This window comes from Pungitius pungitius, chromosome 12, assembly GCF_949316345.1.
Source record: "Pungitius pungitius chromosome 12, fPunPun2.1, whole genome shotgun sequence".
Taxonomy (NCBI): domain Eukaryota; kingdom Metazoa; phylum Chordata; class Actinopteri; order Perciformes; family Gasterosteidae; genus Pungitius; species Pungitius pungitius.
In genome coordinates, this window is record NC_084911.1 from 9,166,928 (window position 1) to 9,189,197 (window position 22,270).

At 49.6% G+C, this 22,270-nt stretch overlaps 3 protein-coding genes across 4 annotated transcripts in view; 2 read left to right on the forward strand and 1 right to left on the reverse strand.

Annotated features, from left to right (window-relative positions):
- The window catches only part of prkcab (protein kinase C, alpha, b), a 75,526-nt gene extending 64,298 nt beyond the window's left edge, over window positions 1-11,228 (reverse strand). For both annotated transcript variants that reach the window (XM_037476035.2, XM_037476034.2), the window contains exons 1-2: window positions 10,682-11,228; window positions 10,396-10,427 (exon numbers count right to left, since the gene is read on the reverse strand). In XM_037476035.2, the coding sequence (XP_037331932.1) occupies window positions 10,396-10,427; window positions 10,682-10,848 (199 nt within the window). In that variant the 5' untranslated portion in view covers window positions 10,849-11,228. The remainder of the gene's footprint in view (window positions 1-10,395; window positions 10,428-10,681) is intronic.
- On the forward strand, window positions 8,796-10,427 carry LOC119220223 (uncharacterized). The gene is made up of 5 exons (XM_037476036.2): window positions 8,796-8,916; window positions 9,012-9,070; window positions 9,156-9,925; window positions 9,997-10,030; window positions 10,104-10,427. Exons 1-4 carry the CDS (start codon window positions 8,894-8,896, stop codon window positions 10,006-10,008), a joined length of 864 nt encoding a protein of 287 aa, XP_037331933.2. The 5' UTR covers window positions 8,796-8,893; the 3' UTR covers window positions 10,009-10,030; window positions 10,104-10,427.
- A 301-nt stretch (window positions 11,229-11,529) lies between the features above and the next one.
- The window catches only part of cep112 (centrosomal protein 112), a 68,897-nt gene continuing 58,156 nt past the window's right edge, over window positions 11,530-22,270 (forward strand). The window contains exons 1-8 of the mRNA XM_062566206.1: window positions 11,530-11,601; window positions 11,967-12,072; window positions 12,204-12,394; window positions 12,711-12,874; window positions 16,319-16,403; window positions 17,831-17,908; window positions 19,791-19,838; window positions 19,935-20,021. Coding sequence (XP_062422190.1) covers window positions 11,973-12,072; window positions 12,204-12,394; window positions 12,711-12,874; window positions 16,319-16,403; window positions 17,831-17,908; window positions 19,791-19,838; window positions 19,935-20,021 — 753 coding nt within the window. The 5' untranslated portion in view covers window positions 11,530-11,601; window positions 11,967-11,972. The remainder of the gene's footprint in view (window positions 11,602-11,966; window positions 12,073-12,203; window positions 12,395-12,710; window positions 12,875-16,318; window positions 16,404-17,830; window positions 17,909-19,790; window positions 19,839-19,934; window positions 20,022-22,270) is intronic.

A 22,270-nucleotide genomic window follows, 5' to 3' on the forward strand; every position in this document is an offset into this window, starting at 1 on the left:
ACAACACAAAGGGTGTGCATCTGAGATCTTGGAGAGGAGCGCCGGATGAGACCCAGACCCCCATGTCAGCTTTTGGTCCTGCATCATACCTGATGACACGTCACTCTCACTCAAACGCTGTAAGACACACGGAGCCGGCGAGCTCCAAATCCTCGCTCACCTCATGTGGGTCAAGACTGATACCTCTGAATTAAACCGTTCCTAAAATAGCTGTGGGTGTAATCACCCCAGAATTCATTAAGCACAGCTGGAGTGGCTCGGAGCGCGGAGGGGGATGCGCGGGAGGGGGGGGGGGGCACGCCGGCTTCAAGTTACCGCCGGGTGAATCTTTCCATCCGGAATTGACAGCTGAGCTTCGTATTCACCAATTTCTACTTACATCATCATCATCATCATCATCATACATCATTGATCCATTCCCCTTGAGTTTGAGATAGGAACTGAGTAACCCTAAACCTGTTGTATGTTTCCATGGCGACAGGGACCGATAGATAAGGGGAATCCGCCAATGTGGTTGAAGGGCCGTTGTATAAATCATCACAGCACCTGCATCCTAGGCTACATATCTGACCCTATCTGATCACAAAGTGCATGAAACAAAAAAAGTGCACAGTAGACAATTCACAATAACATTAAGTTTCCTTTTGAAAAAAAAATAAACATCTTGCTCATATTTGACCGATGCAGGAACATCTCAAAGTGCATGGAAATAAAAAGTGCACAGTATTCACAACTATAACTAACTACACCGGGTGTACTACTGCACATTGAGGGAACATATTTTAAATCCCCACCATGTGTGATTATGCGTGCCTTTGTTACACATCCCACATTATATTGATGTAGGTAGGCTACATTTACCCTGCTGATTTAGTGGGAGAAGAGCAGTGACTTTAGGCTCGTAAGTTGTCAATGCAATCCGGAGGCATTGATGGAGAGTACGGTCAGTCAGGGAGCCACGAGGATGACGATCGCTACTTTCTTAATGTTAGGGAACTGATGTACGTTGACATCTGTCCAAAACATTGCAGGCCCGTTGTGCATGTGCCATGGTTACAGATGACTGCATGTCAACAAGTTTGAGTGTTAATTTCCCCTCGTCAATGGGCGGATAAGTCCCCTTCTATTGCAACAGTGAGCGGGTCTCTGGCAAAAACGGCCACCTCTGTGGGCAGAACAAGCCATCCAATCGACCAGCCAAGTTCTTTTTCAGGCTCGCAATGAAATCTGTCATCACATCTGTGATTTGTGCGGGGGATGAGACGCATTTGCGGCCTGTGCTCAAATCAGTTGCGAAAAGGTCCCGTTTAACTTGGAATGCGCGCATCTGTCCCACAAGGTCGATGACAGTTTTGTCTCCGCCTTGTAGTCCCAAATTGAGATCATTCAGGTGTTTGAATATGTCGCTCAGAAAGCAGGCATCAGCCATGAAGTTGTCGTCCAGTATGCGACTCAAGTGCGTTTCTGCCTTTTTTTCGCTTGCTGCTGCTGCTGCTGCGGAGGAAAGTTATGATCTCCTCTCTGAGACCACAGAAATGCTCCAGTGCTTTGCCTTTGGACAGCCACCTCACGTCATTATGCAAAAGCAGGTCTTGGTGCTCAGCAGACATTTCTGACAGCAGCATGCGGAATAAGCGGTGTTGGAGGCTTGACGTGGAGCGAATAAAATGAATTGTTAGCCATCACGCTGTCCATTGTCGTTTTGAGCGCCCCGCTTAGTTTTGCGCACAACAGGAGATCAGCTGACTGTGCTACAGCGGACCAACGTGCTGCCAAACCATTCGCTTTCCCTGTCATGGATGGAGCCCCATCTGTCACAAGCATGCACACACGCTTCATTTCCAGACCATTGTCTTTAAAAAAAGCAAAGACTATATCGCCAGTTGTGTGTCCCTCTAACGGCAGTAGGGTGAGCAGCTCCTCTAGGAACTATTTGCCGTCAAAAAAAACGGACATATATGCACAACTGAGCAGTATCAGTTTTGTCTGTGGACTCATCTACTGCTATAGACACAGTGTCAGCTTTCCTCAGGTCTCCTAACATCGTTTCATACACATCTGCAGCAAGAATTTCAACTCTCCGACTGTTGGAAGTATCTGACAGGGGTATGATTTTTATAGCAAATGCCACGCTCGTTTTCATTTTATCGTCATTTATCACCTCATCCACGATGGCCAGCATATACTGTAGTCCTTCACGGTTTCAGAGTCTGTGAATGGCCTTTTCTTTTTTGCCAATATCCAGGAAACACGAAGGGATGCTGCGGTATCTCTCTTGGGCGGTAAATGACCGTACCATGGTAACACTGCTCCGGTTGTAAGATGCAATCAAACTCTGCACTTTTGCCAATCCCACTATGGCCACGCCACGTCCCGCCCAGACGAAGCAGTCAGGGGATAGGACCTGTACACGCACACCTGGCCAATAGTAGTGTGTGAATGTTTTTGAAGGGCGGGTCTTGGCGTGGCCTTAGTGGGGGGAAAAATATCGCTGTCGGGACCCTATTTTCCCTTTTATACTGTCTATTGCGGAACTACGGGCTGGGCCACTCTGAGGCACCCATATCTACGAAAATGTATGAGCTGTTATCCAGGAAATCGTGTACAAAGGGCAAAGAAAACCAAACATAAACAGTGGACCTTCCCCCAGGAGACCGTTGTTTGTGTCCCGTGTGAAATCAGGTTGGCCACTTAAGTAACACCACTTCCTTAGATACTATAACCCGTACCACCAGCTGTCCTTAAACCTAACCCCTCTTAAAAAAAGAGAGTAATTTTTGGTGAAAAAAAAAAAAAGAGAGAGAACTCATACTGTGTCAGTCTGCTCATGGGGGGTTATAGATTGACATAAACCGACCTATTCCAATTAACCATACAAAAAACACACAGACACTATACTAGGAGGTCGTTGTGTAACAGATGCTCCAACAGTGTGGTAGAAAGTTGTCGGCGTGTTTGTGGTAACACCAAACTGGTTGTTACATCACTTCTGTCACCACACAGATTTAATCCCAGTGCACACGGCTCAAACACACACACACACACACACACACACACACACACACACGTGCGCACGCACACGTTTTCTTGAGGATTCCAGTGTCTTCTGCTGTTCTCCCTCCTCTCAGATGTCCTCCCTCTGCGCCCTCACAGACTGCTCTATTGCCTTTGTTTGTTAAAACAGAGATTATGAGGGAACAGCATGTGTCATCTTATTACTCAGCGCTGCGTCTCGGGCAAAAACACACAGGCAGCTCCCTGACAATTAACTACCCACTCTCGGCGAAGTAATGCTGCCAAGCCTCCGAAAAAGACCCCTTTTTAATGTCACCAGATGACATTGTGTTATGCAAGAAAAACATTGTGACATGATCTGCTGAGACAGTCTGTTGAGATGAAAATATTGCACTCCTGGCGGTCACTGCGGCGCAGAGAGCAGGAGGGCAGAGTTTGTTCGAGAAAATCGCCGCGTCCAGCGCTGCTGGTTTGAAATGTCTTTGTTTGCTTCATTCGTATGTTGATTCACAAAAAGCACACCCGCGATATCTGAGACGTTCCGCATGCAAGAAAGGCTCACGCGCGGCGCACCGTCCCGCCCGCCGGGGCCCATCTTATTCACGTGGACGGGAGCTGGGGAGGGGATGTCAATCTCTTCCCCCCCGTTGGGTTATGAGTGGGGTTTTTTTTAAAAGGGAAGTGCTCGCCCCGGTTTGAAAGGCATGGAGGGCCGAGCCCTGTTTCCATGGCAAACGTGGGAAAGAAACAAGATATTGTATTGCAGTGTCTTGGCTGTGAAGTACACTCCCCGAGTCTTCAGTGTGCCCCACAGGCATGTATGGGCATTCAAAAATGCATAATAAAAACAAAAAAAAGAATGTATAAATCATGATGAGAGCGCACACATTTCCCTGTACCTCTGAACACAGAACTGCGAAACATCTCCTCTCAGTTCCCCTCACCGTCACCCTCACCCTCCCGTTACTGTGGGCCCTTTGTCTCGCAGCCAGACTGTGGCAATCCCCTTATGCCGCCGCCATAGGAAGGTCTGGTGTCGCCCGGTCTTCGGAAGGGGGGGTGTGGGGGGGGGGGGGGGGGGGGGGCGCTGACTGGCACGCGGATAAAAAAAAAAAGAAGAAAGCCCTTTGGCCACAGGTTCTTCAAATCAATCTGACAAGCCGCCCAAATGTCGACAGAGCAGAGCGCCGACTTCTTGGTGGAGGAGAGAGAGAGAGAGAGAGAGAGAGAGAGAGAGAGAGAAAGGATGCGATCTGACAACCGGAAGGGTGGCATTTACTCCATCATCTGCGCTTCCTTTGAGTTCATTTAACCTGTCAGCGTATACTTTTTCATAAATCTCATGACTTTGCCCCTACGTTACTGCCGGATACACCCGTTGCGTTCCACTCGTGTGCTACTTGCATGCAGGCAGGTGGGCAGCTGGTCCTGCCCCCCCCCCGTCCTCTCCCCCTCCAGTGCTGACACAGCACTGTGTGGTGGTATTAGACCGAATGTTAGCGCGAGAGGCGTCGGCTTTTATTTACAGACGAGAGAGTAGCTAGGGCTGAAGCCATGTGACATGTCCACACAGAATCCTTCAAAACCACTCCCGCTTACTCTTGTTATATTTAAATTGGTTGCGTGTCTGTTGGAAGTTGAAGTTAGCTCTCCCGGAGGAAGACCGCCTGTGGTTGAAAACGTTTCCAGACGTATCTTCATCAAATAAACGGATTAGGGGTGAAAGAAAAAAAAAAAGTCACTCTTACTGGAGTTATTCTTATGTTTGCTTTCACTATTCAAAGTACAGTTTTCTTTGGCCATGCTCGGCTGATACCACGAAAGACCCATCGGAGGAGATGTTAACATGACATCATGGAAATGGCCCACTTTGTTGCTCCAGTGGTGAGAAGGGGAGAGGGTTACACTGGGTTGTAAAAAGGGACGTTTGGAAAGTGGAGCAGGGACGAGTGGAGGCAGAATTACACGTAATTATCGTGGCCGCCTAAGCCTCCGCTCTCGGTGTAATTAATGCAGTGCAGCGGGGAGAGGGCTTTAAAATCGTTGATATGTTGAAGATCGTTTCAGCGATTTCTCCACATTCAACAAGATAGTATTAACGAGCCTGGGGCGAATACTTCTTACACTCAGTGATGAACTCGATAGCTTGAACGAAATAAGAAAATTAGGTTGGAAGTGATATACTTTTGACGTCAATCAAACAGGGTTTATCTGTTGACAATGTGGGCTGGATCACTATATATTCTTCCAGGTGTTCATCATCATGCAGCTGGCGAAACACATTTGCTTTGGCGTTAAAAGTTTAGAGTAGTTTCAGAGTAACTTTTATTCCTCGTAACTTTTTCTTAGCACTGTTGACTTTGCAATAAAAAAAATTAAAAAATCATGAATTAGACAAGTACAGCAAAGAGAACACCCACCGCGTTCAGTCCTTTATGAAGCCACGGCGCTCTGATCTAAGTGAAACGTATCAAGGCCATGTCAACACGCCAGCACAAGTGGTGCAGGGGGGCCCTTCAGGCGTCTCAGCCCACCGTCGTGTTAGGCGCTTTATTGCCCGGGCCCCCCCCCCCCCCCCCCGCCGGTGCGTCGCGCCTCTCTCTCTCTCTGGCCTCTCGTGTTCCAACAATCCCACTCTTCTGCTCCCTGATTGGTTAATGAGGGGGGGGGCGGCGCTCCTTTTCCCGAGCCGAGGAGGAGGGTGATTGGCTGTGCAACACCTACGCTTGACATTAGTGCTCGGCGATGGGTCTATTTGGAGAGCGGGTGTCTGGCCCTCGTCATGCTAACTGACACATACGTGACGTCGCCCACGGGGGGGGGGGAGGAGGGGTAAAAAGGTCCTGGAGATTGAGTGGAGCAGCCTACGTACGACGCCCCTCATCTGTGGTGCGTGATAAAGATGAGCAGTCAGCAGCTAATGGCACAAATATTCCCCTGAGCGGTTAGTAAAGACCAAAAACAGGATGTGTGAAAGGCGTCTCTGACTTCATCATCTCTCACACCCTCAAACTTCCGCCCATGAAAATCCTCCGGTGTTCACTTTGTCTTGTACGTGAGTGCGTTCAAAGTTGCCTCCTTCTCGGCTTCTCTACAATCCTCTTCTTCTTCTTCTAATTCCAACCGCCTCTCCCTCCTCCTCCTCCTCCTCTCGCCTCCGTTGTGTTCAGGCGTAGTGTCCTCCTCCCAGCGATGGCTTCTCAACTCTCCAGATGGCACAATCGTTTCCACAGACGCTCCATTTCAAAGGCTTGGGAGAAGGGGGGAGGCAAATGGGAGGGGAGGGAGTTTTGGAGGGGGGGGCGGGGGGCAGTGCCTCCACCGCGGTGACAAGATATTCAATGTCCAAACTCGCCCTCACACCTCTTTGTCGGTGACATTTGGGCAGCGATGGTTTTTTCGATTGGGAATTGATCATTAACCAGTGGGACCTAAAATCAATTACAACATCGTTTAGGATTCAGCCTTTGTTCTTCCTCAAGTCAAAAACTGAATTAAAATACAACTTGCGATGTCCATCTGCCTGCTGTTTGCAAAAGCAACATAACAGCCAATCATTTCTCTAGCATCATTTGATCTCTACACTCATGACATCACAATGGGAATTCCTATCAAGAAGGTGGCTTTTTGGTCAAGTGAGTCATTCACACATACATTTTTTTTTATATTTTACAGTATGTTTCTAATAGTATTTAGTGTTATTGTAGTGGGTGTAAATAACTAATTTCCATACATTATTTATACATTTCGTTTTATATATATATTCTGCAAAAGCAACCTCTCAACATCAAATGAGATTTGAAATGTTTATGCCAAAGTAGCTTAAGTTTGAGGTGTTAAGTTACGGGTTAATATATGTATTTGAAATATAATATTGTTTTCAAAAAAATAAAATATACAGCAGTTTTAAGTCCAGATTTAATTCATTTTTTTATGCTTGTGTTTCTCTTTTGACTTGATGCATTCATGAGTCATTGAATAAAAATAAAAAAAACAGCCAACACACAATGAAAGTGAGTGGGACTAAAGATGCACAGCGTGAGGGAGCGCACGGAGGGCTCGTGACGTCCGAGTATCTGTGGATTGGGTGTATGGAGGACTTATCTCAGCGTGCCCATGCGTCAGGGCGTTCCGCAGTCGCGGACTCTCCACAGTGGACCACGTCACAGCCGACGCAAGAGGGCACACTAAAATACACTGAGCAATGCACTGCTGGGTGACTTCAACGAAGGAATTATTTCATCTTTTTAGTATTTTGTGTTGAGTCACATCGTGGTCACTGGTCACTGGGAAGGAAGTAGGTTAAAGGCTGTGAATGGGGGGGGACTTCTGAACAAGCCACCATTATGTTGGTTATTAAGAGCTCACAATGTTGTACGGCAATTCCGTGAAATGCAACCTACACCTCGTACCATCAGTAAACCACACATCGCCTCGGTACCCTTTAACAATAAAAAGGTATCGCAGCCCGCCGACCTGAGAGAAGCGAGGACCTGCTCTGCCCACGCAGAGTACCTGGAGCACCGCTTTGAGAAGCACTTTAGCAGCATGGATGTATGAGGTATCACTGCTGCCTCAGAGAAGCAGTCTGTAGCATCAGGTTCAGTCAAGTTTGTAGTCACAGAAGGAAATACATGCCACGTTTTAGAGTCTCGTTGAAATAAAGATAACCAGCGGCATCATGCCTTCACCGTATGAAGAAAGGAGAACTCGGTAAACTAAGGACTCCAGGGATTATCCCACTACATGGCTCTCAAAAAGCGATGCATTCCCTATGCACACTCTGCAGGAAAAACCTCCAACGTCCTGCCTGCATCTGAGAAGATGCTTGTGAACTCCCACCATGCGTCCATGGTCGCACAGTGCAGCCCCTGTCATTTGGCGAGGAGGGAAAACCCACGGAAATGCACAACGTGCTAGCATGAGCCCAGCATGTCCGGCGCTGAGAGTTAATCAAAGCCGCGGATCTTCTCATTGCAGCATCCCTTTGTAACGCGACCCGGTGATGACACCCATTGGCAGGAGAACAACACACGTGCCACTGGGTCTGGTTTGGGAGGTTATTGTTCCAGGGGTGATGGCATTCGGCACCACTAGTGATAATGTCGCTTTTAGTCCGTCCACTCAGTAGTAAGTGAGAATACCACCTTCTAAATGACCACACCTACAGATCAGGCCCTTTTCAGATAGATACTTTAAGCCCGATAACAGTGATCTTTGTCCCATGCAGCTCGTGGAGTCGCAAATACAAAAGAGGTAGTCTACTTTATACGTTGCCTTTAACTTCATCTTCTCTATCAAATATTTAGTCTTATTTTCCGTAACATTTTGCTTCTATACTAACGATTGCAACTTAATTTGACCGCAGCGAAGCCCTCACGACTCTCCCGACTGCAGCTGGTCTGTCTCACTCCTCTCACTTTCCTTCGCCTTTCTTCCCGTTTGGGCTATCAGATGTCAGGAGGGAAAGGTTACACCGGCAAAGATGGTGGCATCAAAGTGTCGATTTCAGGCCACGTGTGGCACTCTGACTCCGTGCAAAAGCATCAAGGGGAAGTGCGTGCGGCGCGACTGCGACGGTGCAAAGATGCAAGGTCAAACCAGAGAAAGGTGTTCGGTGAGAAAAGAAGATTTTAGGATAAAAAAAAAGATGAGCTTTAAGACAGTGCCTTGTGGTGAACCAGCCGACACACCTGTTAACGATTTGGCTGCTAATTGCAGTGCGAGCAGCTGCTGCTAATGGGCTGCGTATAGTAGGAGCAGCATATAAAGGACACGCAGAGGTATGGCAAACATACAAAGCCAACATTTCCTCCCCCCTCAAGGCTACTCAGCCACATTGGTCTGCCCGGCTTGAGCGACTTCTCAGCGAACGGTCATGGCGCCTGGACTCATTCTGCGGTAACTCGTATAATCATGTTGAGCACGTTTGTTTTTGTCTCGACTACCTTCAATGGATTTCAATTGGCTGTTTATTCTTTACTGGCCTCCTGCAGGATTTCCGTGATTTGTATTTTGCTGTCTGGCAGCAGTGCCGTCTCACCAGCTAATAAAGGTAATTATGTTCTTAATTTATCCCACTAAGCCTATCGACAACTAATGTACTAATGTACTCTACCATTTTCCAAAAATCCATCTAGTGCCCGCCATGCATAATTTCGGGGATGACGATGAAGCGTGGTTTTCCGACTTGGTCGCGCCGAGTAACTGGCGCGCTTCACAAGACACACCCCCGGTCCCCGTTCCCACCAACAGGCCCTCTGCGCCCTACAGGCCCGTGACGTTCCCGCCTCCAAAGAACCTGCCCGACGCGCCGCGTTCTGCTGAGACGGTGATGCTTGTTAACGGGCGCCCAAGAGACTGGAGCCGGGAGAACCCCGACACGAGCCTTCTGTTTCCTTTAAGCCCAAACTTCCAGACGAGCGATCCGGGAAGGCCTCAGCCGGGCCGCGTGGTCAAATACCCGTCTGAGAACACGGGACCGTCTTGGCATGCAGCCCCGCCGACTGGTGATGATGATGATAATGATGATTATGACAACAACGTAAGCAAGGGGTCTTCGCCCTCCCCCGCCCCGCAAAGCGGCCCGTTGGCTAGTAGCCCGGCTCTTGGGCCAGTCGGGCCCATCTATCCGGTTGCGCTGGGAAGGCCCTCGGCCGGCCTCTCTGGAGGCGAACGGCCCGGCTTCAGTCAGACTCCAAACCTGCCACAGAAACCAGTCGCCGTCACCCAGGCGGCGAGCGAACCGCTCCCGCCTCCCTCCGGAATCAGTCCGCGCGTCATCGTCCAGTCCAGAAACGGCTACGAGCGAGCCAGTTATCTGCAGAGCAAGTCCAGGTACTCTCCACAAGTCCACCCTGTGAGCTCAACGCATGTTTGGGGGGAACCCAGAGCTGAAGTACCCTCAAAGGTATGTTCCCCTCTAAACGTCACACCTAAATGCTTATTTAAAACGACACCTGATCACTGTTTGTCTTCCAGGCTGAGTGGTGAAATGCATGGATTATAGTAGCAGGTAAGTTGAATTTCATGTGGGCATTTTAAAAGTAAGAGTAATGCAAATATCAACTCCTGTTTTTTGTTTGCAGATTGACGTGCCCTCAGAAGAAAAAAAATTATAACTTGATTTACACTCTTTTTGTAGACTCACTAAATCTGAAAGCTCTACACGCTTAAGGAGTAAATGCATATTTAAAGAATGGATGTCTGCTGGTGTCATGCTTAATGATGAAGCACGTTCCACTTTTACGCTCATGGGTGATACAGAAGCGCTTTATTCCTGCTGTAAATGTGTGGCACTGGGCTTCAAATTGGCTCAAACAGACTCTGGTGATGTCATGCCACTCTAGTGTATAACAAAAATGCATGCTGGAGGTTTACCTTGACATTGAAATCCTTGTTTCCCAAATCCCCTGCAAATAAAACAACATAATAAAAGTTATATTTTTGCCTTGGCAATGAGCAAATTCAGTAGCTGCTTCTGACTTGGATTTAAGCAAAAGTTTGTACTATACAGAAAGGGCCGAAATCCTCACCCCAAATTTCAGTGATCAATATTAAGCCTTTCAATGCAAACATTAAACTTGCTGTAAAAAGCTCTCCTAAATCAACAATCTGCATCAGAAGTGAGGCGTGTGACGCCCAGGTGCGACCCGAGGATGCTCACCATATGAAGTCCTTACAATGGCTGCAGAACGTCGGCTGCTTGAAAAACCTCGCAGTAAATTTGTGGTTCTTCACTTCGTGCACATTTTTCTGCCGCAAAGCGCCTTTGCGGGCGAATCGGTTCCCCACCCCGGCCGAGTCGCTGTAGTGCAAAAGATGATCAGCCATAACGGACTGAAGGGGAAAAAGAGAAACCGCGCCGCCACAACTTGCTGTCGTCCCGGGTGTTTTTTTTTTTTATTTGCTAGTGGTCCTCTCCTCTGTCCCAGCTCTGACGGGAGGTGCTGTCTCTGCTGGAGGAGCCTCCCCTCTGCTCTGCGTGGACTTCAGCTGGGAGCGCTTCTTTTTCATTCAAAGTGACGTCGGGGAAGTCCGCCTTCGCGCGCCGTGGGGAAACGTCGCGCTGCGAATTTCAGCGCACGATCGACGCCCCCGTTAGTTCAGAAGTTGTGGGTCACCCAAACACGGCACATAAACGGGCTCTGTGGGCTCCATCCGGGTGTGTTACTTATGGGCAACATGAAATTATTAGTCTGCTACATTTTACTTTAATGAATGAACCGAGGCGGCATGTCCCTCCATCCGCTCCTGACCGTCCCCCAAACTGGAAGGAGTGGGGCACCACCGTGTGGACCTCAAGTGCATCGCAGGAAGTGTCCCTCATCTCGGATATTTCACCTTATCGGGGTGATCATACAGATTCTTACTTAAATAATACTGCCTAGAACAAACTGGGAGGCCAATGTGTACCAATTTCAAAGCACATCCGACAGCTTCAAAAGGTGATCGTAAAAAAAAAAAAGGATGAGTTACTATGGCAACAGGGAGACGCTGCGCGGTCTCCACGGAAACCGGATGTGGCGTAAAGTGGGGATCGCTGAAAGTTTTGAACCATTTTGAGCGGCTAAATCCGTGCTCAAAGTAAGTCGCTGTTTACGTTATTTTGCAACTAGTTACATCAGCAGTGATCTGTTTGTTTGTGGAATAAATGTGCATTCGCTCGTTTGCTGACGCTTCCGTTTAGCTGTAGTCTCGCTCGATGAAAAAACGTTAATGGTCACCCTCGCTAACGTCAGTTATTAGTCGGCTAAGCTAGCTGGCGAGCCGTGTAGTTCTTCCCCGGTTATCATGGCATCCTGTGCGGACATTACGTGTCACGATGTCCCCATACCTGTCTCTCGTGTCTAGCTGGTCCGATTCACTCAATGTAGCTAGCTAGCAGAGGCCACGCAAACCCAATGGAGTCGCCCACTTAACTTTTTTGATCCATTCATTCATCCCTTCAGGACACCATGAGCAGACACCAACACTCGTGGGAGCGGCTGGATGCAGAGTTTGACCATTTCCTGTTGGACATGAAGCCGTATGTCCTCAAACACCCCAGCAAGACAGGTGGGGAACTATTTTCATCTCTGTTGTCTGATGACATTCATTCAAAACAACCAGAAAGTCACTGCCAAGCTAATGCATCCATGCCCTTATGTGCCCCCCCCCCCCCCCCCCCTCTTGTCCCTCGACTGCAGAGCGCCAGCGATGTGCAGTGTGGGTAAAGAAGCTGTGTGACCCGGCCTCGTGTGGCTCGGGTGTGACGGGTCGTAAGAACCGCAACGCGCACGCCCGGCTGCTCCTTCACATGCTCAAGAGAGGCGTCCTAGAGAGGCCCTTCACCAGCAAACCCGAGCCCGGCGGCCTCAAGGCGCTGCCCACTTACGTGGTGAGGGGGGGGGGGGGGGGGGCTCTTGGTTCAATCGTAACACCGCCACTGCCCATCAAGTAGTGGCGGGCGTAGCGCCTTCGTTTGTAGACCCGCAAAGTCACATCGATGAATTGTGTTGTCTAGATGGCCAAAGACGGTGACCATCTGTTTTGGTCGGCCCCTATGTCCCGGACCCTCTCCCTCTAACTGGGCTTGGACACCGGTCTCAGGGTGCTTTCTTTATAAGGCGCCGCGACCTCAAACCGAAACCGATTCAGTCTGTAAATACTCGAACTGACTTGAATTCATTTCTCATTTTGTCCCCCGTTTTTAGTCGATCTACTTTGAGGAACCACTAAGAGGCGGATCAGAGGAGCACTGCAACGCAGGTCTGCCCGACTGGGTGACGGGGGAGCTGGGGGGCTACACTGATGACAGTTTGACCGCCAGCCTGCTTAAGGACCGAGTCAGTTCCACCCCCATCGCAGCTCACCACAGGTGCGATCCCAGTGTACACGGCCTCTCCTAGGAGTACGCTTGGCTTCCCTAATGTGTCACGAATGCATTGCCCCTGGGTATGTTGTTTTTCATACTGTTCCTCAACAGCTAGGTGTTTTATTTCAATAATTCTACTCTGTTTCTATAGAGCTCATTCGGACCAAGTTGGAGGTTATTTATTTATTTTTCCCTTCAATCGAAAACTCGTTCAAACATCCAGATGTTTTAAAAGCCGCTTTTAGTGACTGAAAGACACCGGACACCTAGAGGCCGAGATGCCCGACAGTTCTCTTGTGACTATTGATGTAGTCCAGGTTTATCAGGGAAGTGAAGGAACTACACCGATGACAGCGGACTTTTAAATAATAAACACACACAGCGGCTGGTCAAAAGGGCGGCAAGGGGTCATCAACCTCAAATGTTTAACATGTAAAAAAAAATATATATATATATATATATATATATATATATAGATCGCTACCTCTGCATCACTCCTAAGATATTTATACTAGCCGTGGAGCTAGATACACACAGCTTCCCTCCCTGATGGTCTGTCCGAGGAGCCAAAAGACGATTGCCAAGTTGTTGCGTCAGTGTGTCCGATCTGTCCACTCTGACATTTCAAAGAGATGCACTTCAAAACCGCAGGACGGGTACCTTGATACCTCCGGTATTCTCTATCCGTCCTTCTGTTATGCTTTTTGTTTTTTTTGTACACCTTCCCAGTTGTTGGACAGGGCAGAGAGCAATGCACCAATTAGGGCTCGCCAGATCATCAGCTGGTTTCTGAAATAGTCTGATTTCTATTCCTTTACGGTTTAGAGATGCGCCGCTTGGATCAGGAACAGTTGTCTGTGAGCTCACAAAGTGAGGGGGGGGGGGGGGGGTCTCATGACTACATGTTATTGTTTTAACACACACGTGTGAACTCCTTCAACACGCCTCCCAGGATCATCGTCATCGCAGCTTGCTCAGGGACATTTCCTCTGACTCCAAGCGCTCGACAAAGCGATGTTGAGGCTGTTTTTTTTTTTCTTTTTTCGTTCCAATTAACCGGGAATGCAATCAGAGCCCAGTGGCTTGATATGCTCGTTAGCATAATAAAAAAGTGAGCACTCTAAGTGCCGTTAAGAGCTTAACATCCACCAGGGCCCTGTGTGTGAGAGGGTACAAGCCCTCCGCTGCCGCGTGTGATTCCTATTTGACTTCCGGGGGTTGTAGAACGTGTGTCATTATCGGGACGTCTCCTAATCCAAATTCACTCTGAACGTGATCAACTTAAAGCACAATTAAAAAAAAAAAGTCCCCATACTCGATCGCTTTTCCCTCGAGCGTGAAGCCGACACAACCGCTCTGTTTGGTTTTATTATCATAATTGTGTTTGGATCGATTCATTTTAATCACCCGAAAAAAACGACTTGAGCTCTAGTAGTGAGTCCAAAATTACCCCAAACGGCTGCAGGTTATTTGCATAATGTATGCCACAGCTGGCATTCAAGTCATAGTAGAACTAAGCGTTCCCACACACGCACGCACGCACGCAGCAGCCTGCTGAGAAGCTTATTTTCGGATTGTGACCACTTAAAAAACACCACAAGATCACAGGCTAACGTGAAACGCGCTGAGTCGGGAATCTGCATCTGATGTTTTCAGATATTTACTTTGGTTTCACACATGAGCGAGTGTATGTGTCTGTCGTAATGTGTGTGTGTGTCCTAATTAGTCCAAAACGCCCTATGCAAATCCACCGATCCCTGATTTGGCCACAAGATGGAGCCCCTTCTTTGTCTGTAGCACGAGCCAGTGCTGTCAGCGAGGTTGCGCGAAAGCAGCTGTGGTGATTAGCCAAAACGTCGCTTGCATCCTTCTCGTGTGCCATCGTGCTCTGTGACTCTATGGAGACGTTGGGGGACAAACTGGTGGGTGTGGCGCCCCGTTCTCTCTCTCCTGTTTAAGGCCTTTACTTCTACTTGTTTTCCTCCTGTCTGTTCCTCTGACTTCTGCATTCCGTGTGGGTGTGCTTTTCATCCTTGTATGACATATTTTAAACCCCCCTCCTCTCCTTTTTTTTTCCATCAGTAAGTAAAAACATCGTCCTCGCAGGGGCAGCATTCAGCCATCCGTTCCGGTTCAAACGCCTCTCGCTCTCAGAGCTGCTGATGTCGTCTCAGGTGTTTTTTTATTGCGGGGGGGGGGGGGGGGGGGGGTCATGGTGGAGCGAGCGTAGGGCAGAGGGATGTTTGTGTCCCAAGGTCAGACGGCCTTCCTGAGGATGCCTGGCGCTGAGACCCGCGCCCACTAACTGTGCACCTGGGGGTCAGGGAGGGGTATGGATGTCAGGCTGCTTTAATCAGCCAAGCTGCAGCTTCAGAGGCTCTACATGGTGTTCTCATTTTCGTTGTGTGTGTGGGTGGGGGGGGGGGGGCGCTCTGGCTTGACTTGCCACCACTTTGATCTCTGGGCCTCAGACTCCAGACACATCTGATTCAATTATCCTCATCCACCTGTTGACTTAGAGGCCCAAGATTGCAAAGCTTGGCTCGCTTAGCCAAGCTTCATGCTGCACACACACCTGTGTGCACATGCAGCCATGAAGCTGGGCACATGTGTGTGTGTGTGTGAATGTGTTTTGAGTAGGTGTGCACAGACAACAGTATGTGAGTGACTATGCAGGGTTTTATTTAAGTTGTTTCAATTAGTTATTGCAAAAGAACTGTATTCATCTTTGTTAGTGATCTTTCTTTTTTTTTAGTGTGCTTTTTGATTTGATCGAGGCATCTTTCAGGAAGATAGCGGTATCCTTCCTCTCTCGAGTAAGTGTTCCCTAATTTGAGGGATTTGAGGAATAAGATAAGGAGAGCAAATACAGTTTGGTACTGTTCCCCATTCAGGCAGTCTCTGCAGAAACATCGATGGTTCCACAACCCTTTAAAATGATTACAATAATTCTTTTATTAGATGTTCCACATTCCTCCGTAGCCTTTCACATCTTCATTCAATTAGCATTAGTGGACCATTAGTGTCTCATGTGACTGCGCTTAATGAGATAGTGAGCTCAGTTATTCCTTTTGTGATTTTGTGTGCGTGTTTGAGTAGTAAAATGAGAAGTCTGTGTGCCAATGAATATAATCAGTCTCCCCCCGTTAAGCTCCTTGTTTAAACCATGATGGAGCCGTGTGTGTGTGTGTGTGTGTGTGTGTGTGTGTGTGTGTGTCTGTGTCCCCGGTGCCCCGCGGGACGTCTATGGAGACAGTGATGTATGGCGGAGACGTTTATTGTTCCGATGGCATGAAACACGCATCACAAACCATGCAACCAATGCCAGATGTTGATGCGTGTAAATGGCGAGGCGGGCTGCCTACGCACATGCAGACACACACACACACACTGTACTGGAGGGTAACCTGCGCTCACTCTTTCTTTTTTTTTTTTTTATCCTTCCAGGAGACAACTGTACGAGGACAGGACTCCACCGGGGCCGGTGTCCTCCGGTCCACACCAGCGGTCACAGAGACACGACGCCAGGAGGGTCCGTTCACCTTTCTGCCATTCTCCTTCAGCCCAATGTCATTTTATCGACACTCTAACAAATCTGTCTCCAACGATGACGAGGGAACACACACTTCATCAATCAACGCGGCTTAAAGTGCATCTTCACTTCAGCCTGAGAAACTGCGGGATTAGATTTTATAATGCCCCAAATTTCCCTGACACGCAGTAGAAGAATGCTGTGTTTGATTTGCGTGTATACTGTCCCTTTTTAGAGATTCAAACAAGTTTGGGTTTTCAGATTCCTGGGTAGCCGCGATGACACATTGAAGCGTTACCAGCAAACCCCGCCGGTGCTAAAACCAATCGGGGCCGCAGTGTTCTGCTTTCCTCTCTAATGTCAAGCAGCAACTGGAAGCTCCAGAGCTCACTTCCCCATGAAGCCAGAGGAATTCCACTGCACGAATGCAGCTAAAAGTTGTGATCGTGGTCCATTTGACCCGGCTGAAGTGCTTTGACCGAAACCTCCCCTTTTATGAAGAGTAGAATATTTGGTTATGCTTCAAACTTTGGCTGAAAAATGTGTGCGTTCGCGTCGGACTGCAACGGGGCCGATTTTTGAAGAAGGGCCCTAAATCTGTCACCCAAGCACCCGAAATCTTTTGAACGCGGAAGGCGCCGCTTCCTCAGCGCGTCGGTGGCCTGAAAGCATTCGTCAGGCGTTTAAAGGCGCGTGACGGCGCACCGCTCCAAATGAAACCTGTTCCTACGGGGGCGTGATGCCTTTTTAATCCGAAGCGGGGATGGGGGGGGGGCATTTAATGTCTAGCTATTCATTCGTCGACTTCTTGGCACACCCGAAAAGTCCACACAGCGCCAGATCCTAATCAAACCAAACAACCGCTCTCCTTTCCCTATCGCTCCCTTCCAACCTTATTAGACCCCCCCCCCTTTTCAACCCTGCCACCCGGCTCCGACTTGAGTGAAGTGATCTTGGATCAACAGAGCCCCTGGAAGCATTGGAGTTGTAACTGTATGAAACCAATCCGGAGGCGCGCTGTAACAAAGGGGGGGTGGGGGGGGGGGGGGGGCAAGGAGAACGGGCGGTTAAGCCGCACACGCCGCTCTCGCGGAATTCACTGCACGACGGAAATGATGTGGAGCTGCCAGACATCTGGATGGTAACTGGGGAGCAAAGGGCGGAGGAGATGGAGATAAAGGGGGAGAACGCATGTGGGTGAACTGTATATCTGACAGCTTTTAGAGAAGGAAAAATGATTTGTTGCTGCCACGGGAGGAGTTATATTGTGTCAAAATGATCCGTGGTGTTCTTCTGTGTGTTGCCTAGGGCCAAACTCCCAATCAGAGAAATCCTTTAGTTTCTCTCCACTGATTTACAACTTCATTTCCTTTCCCCTGTTTACACACACACACACTTTATTTTTATTTTTATTATTCAATCTTCAGGTGGATGCAGAGCTGAAGGCAGATGCGTCTCCCGATGACAGTGACCTGGAGGCTCGTCTCAACAGCTGGAACTTGGGGGTGAGTCCAGGGGGGGGGCGCGCCTCGGTTACCTGCAGCTGTCATCATGCTGCCGCTCAGAGCGGATCAATTTGAACCCGAGCCCACGAGTTCAGCCCAATTAATAGCTCCCTTTAAACAAAGGGGCGGGGGTGTGCAGCCTCTTGAAACCACTTCCTTTAGGCCGTTCGTGGCCGTTGTAAGGCGGGAGAAGGGTCGCATGAACTGTAGTATTTGAAGATGAGTGCGCCGCTCTTATCTGCTCGGGCTGCAGAGTGCACCGGGGGCCGGGGCTCGATAAGCACGCTGCCCTCATCTCCCCTATGCCATTATTCCTTTCCTATATCCTCAGCGGCATGACCTTGAATCACTCTTTTCTTTTTTTTAAACTTTTTTTTTCTTTTTTTCCGCTTGTTGCATCTGAGATGGTTTCCTTAGCCCAACCCCCCCCCCCCCCCCCCCTCTTTCTATTTGTCTCTTCTCGGGGTAATCTGAGGCATCTTATCGGCAGACGCGTGAGACCGCCCGCCTCTGCACTCGTCCGCGTTAGGCCGCTGATAAGAGGCCTTGCCTGGCTTCCCAAGCCCGCATCTTTCAAATCAACAGATGTTCTGTCCTGCCAACACCAACCACCCCCCCCCCCCCCTTCAAGTTTACAGAAGTTCTTAGAGATGCGCGGCTTCAAAGAGCCCGGCCTCCAACGAAAATTTGAGCACACGGGCCGAGCGCCGATCTATCGAGAGCATCTTTTAGCTTGGCTTTAGATCTTCTGAAGAGCTCCGTATCTGCTTCTTCATCCCTCCCTCCATGCCCCTAATGGAATAAAAAGTGTGTGTGTGTGTGTGTGTGTAGCACGGTGGCAGATTGCTTGAGAACCAGACGTATCTCACTGCGGTGCATCACGGCGCTGTATGTAGCCTCAGTGTCTCCCTCGCCCTGTGGGCCGTGCGCAATCAAATCGAATGAGGGTGTGGTCAGTGGTACAAAGTGTGTGTGTGTGTGTGTGTGTGTGTGTGTGTGTGTGTGTGTGTGTGTGTGTGTGTGTGTGTGTGTGTGTGTGTGTGTGTGTGTGTGTGTGTGTGTGTGTGTGTGTGTGTGTGTGTGTGTGTGTGTGTCACATAGTTTGTCAGATTGCAGTAAACGTAATCAAAGTCAAACCCAATGTCTCCTTTTGTTGAGAGCTTGTAGTACAAAATGTCTCGAGGCAGAGCTGCTGTCGTCTGTTTCCCGTAACAGTAACAGGTTGCGACTTGATCCTCGCGCAGTATCTGTAACCAACCAAGCTCTGAGGTTGTTTCAGGTTCTGTTCCTTCTGGATCGGCTCCGTGTGAGAGCTGCGCCACCTCACAAATCCGGGTGTGTGTGAGAAACGTAATGGGGTCATAAGCAGATGTCAAATAGATGTGGGAAAATGGCAACTTGTCAAGGCCAAGACTTTTCTGTAGTTGTGTTTCACAGTCAGCGAGCCGCATTGATGTGAATGCTGCACAGTCATTTGGAGCTTATTTCCCCCCCCCCCCCCCCACACACACACACACTTTGTGTTCAGCTCCTTTTTTCTTTTTCTCTCTTTCCCTATCTTCCCATATTCTGATGAAAGAATATATAATATATCATCTTCCGTGTCGGTGCTTGTCTGCGTGTTGGCGGAGCACGGCGATGGCGTACAGATTAGTGGTACCGAGTGTTGACGAAAGGGCCCCGTCACACACACACACACGCATGCGCACACACACACACACACAATGCCTTTGAGTGGCCCGACGCAGTCTGTTGTTCCAAAACAGACGGCAGGAACCGCAGCAAGGTTTATATGTGGCCCCCACATTGTTTCTGGCAACCCGGAGGTGGTGCGGCTTTCTGAGGAGGAGGAGGTCTAAAGTCCTTCTATTTGCTCTTTCAGATTGAAAGCCCCAGGTATTTGCGAGGGAACCCCATCCCCTTCTCTCCGGTAAGTTTCCCTCCCGTCTTGCGTCCGTCTTTGAACTCTCCGGTCACCTCGCCGCCTAATCTTTGCCACCTCCCCCTCCCTCCTTATCTCCTGTAGATTTCCAAGCCGGGTCTTGGGGGGAACGGCGCCCTGGCGGCCGACCGGGGCCCCCAGCCCGCACACGGCGAGGAGGCGTACAGCACTGTGAGCGAACCCCGGCAGCACCCGACGGCTTCCGCCTGCGATGACTGTTCTAGAATTCTAGATCAGAACCATTCAGTTTGTTTGCGATAATCCGGAACGCGTGCTACGTAGCAGTTGTGTTGAACGCACACAGAGGCCAAAGCTCTCTTGGCTGCTTTACGCCCCCCCCACCCCTTACAGCCATTGCATTGTTGACATGGACAAGGTGCGCGCTCGTCTTGGAAGACAAAAACAATGCCGGCTCTCAGTGATGAGTTTTTTTTTTTTTTTCCTTCTGTGGATTTATGCTTAAAATCCCATTCTGAAAGCATGCTTTGAAGCCCCTGCCCCCCCACCCCCGACCAACGGCCTTTACCCGCACTGTTAAATATAAAACCGAGCATGACTTGGCTGTAATGGCCGTGGCTTTTCATGTCTGCATTCGGTGAGGGGGAGTGGGGGTGAGGGGGCTTCGCTGGGGGAGTGCAGAGGGACGAAGGATACGAGACGCGATGGGCGCCAACGGCGTGGCATTTGGACCTGTCCATAGCAAAGCTCCGTCCGTCGTCCGCGCGCATCATCGACGAGCACGCTCCTCCCCCCTCCCCCCTCCTCCCGACGGTCGGTCCCGGCCCGCGGGTGGATGCCGGGTGAAAACATCTAAGCTACGTCCCATGCCGTTTGATCCTGCCTCGGCCCGGCAGCCGCATGTGGTGGGAATGTGAATACATCACCCCTCTGGAGAGCGTGTTTATCCTCCACACCAGCTTCACTCGTACACACACAGAGTGTATTAGTTGCAGTGGCGCATGCTCTCCACTTAGTAAACCGTGATGGTTGTAACGCATCGGATGTAATGATTTATGTCGTTGCTTTTGATAATTAAGAGGTTTCTCTCGGACGCACGTAGGGTGCAGATCAAGATCAAGCACGTCGCCGCTATGACTCTTCCTTTGCTGCCACAGAAGCTTTTCATGACTAAATGCCATTCAGACTCCGGTTGTATGCATGTGGCCCTGAATGACAGCAGGACCAGTTCAGGAAAGTAGAGGAGAAATGTCGGTGAGGGACACATTAGGTAATTGGAGGAAATGGTGCGGAGCTGGAGTGCTTCCCCCATGGGGCCTTGTGTATGTATATATATATAACAAATTGTAAGTGAAAAAGATGTGTCCAAGCGTGGAAGGAGAGCTCATGTGTTCGTGGTCCTCCTAACGGATTGATCGCTGTTATGTTTTTGGACATTCATTGTCCCAGAGGATGATTCATAATGACTGAAATAATTGTTGTTCCTCTGACGTCACCAGCGGGTCATCTTCTTTGCGTATCTTGCCAAATATCTCAACATCTGCTGGACACATTGGCACAAATATGAATGATTCCCAGACCATGTACCAGCGCGCCTCTTGATTTCCATTGTCCCACAGCGACCACGTCGTCCATAACAGCCACATGAAGCTTTCCTGCTGCAGATCTGCTGCAGAACTCGCGTGGTTGTCTCTTCTGAGTCTATGACATCACGGTGACGTCACTTCCCCTTCATCGCGAGGGTCCAGTTGAAAACGCACCCCCTGGTGGGGGAGGGGGGTTTAAAAGGCATTGAGCTCGCCACATGTCGCTAACAGCTTATCGACAACGAGTGGCAGCGGGGGAGAACCTTCCAGCCGCAAGCGCCGCGCCCCGTCTCTTCCGCGCCCCCTATTCTCGTACGGGCCGCCTGCCCATGAGCAGCAGTTGTGGAAAATGTCTGCCAGCTAATCCTTTAGCGCGGGGGCCCTAGCAGCGCTCCGTGTCACCGGGGCTCTTTAATGCTGCTAGCCAATGAAACGGCGCCGGATGAATCCGGCTCGGCCCGAGTCGTGCGATTACAGAAGATGATGATCGATCCTTGCATGTGACTTGCGTGCGTGCTCTCGTCAAACCGCCACCTGACCCCGAGGGACACGGCACACATGAGTGTCTCTGTGCCAAGCAGTCCCACTCTAATGGTCACGAACCCCTGACTGGGGATCGAATCCCTTTTCTTTTTCTTTTTTTTTTTGCTTTCTGCTTGGCCGTAATGATGTCGCCTCTCTAATCCGAGGATCCTCCCGGGAGGGAACGCCGCCTCTCGGCCTGTGATTTAGAGGGCCGCCGCCTTTTCTCATCCCAGCTCGTGAGCCTTTGGTAGTTTAAAGCGGCCCCCGGGCTCCTAGGACTGAATTAGGCTGAGAGACCAAGCGTGTTCCATAATGATGAAGTTACTACTTGAAGCCGTTCTGTCCTCTGTA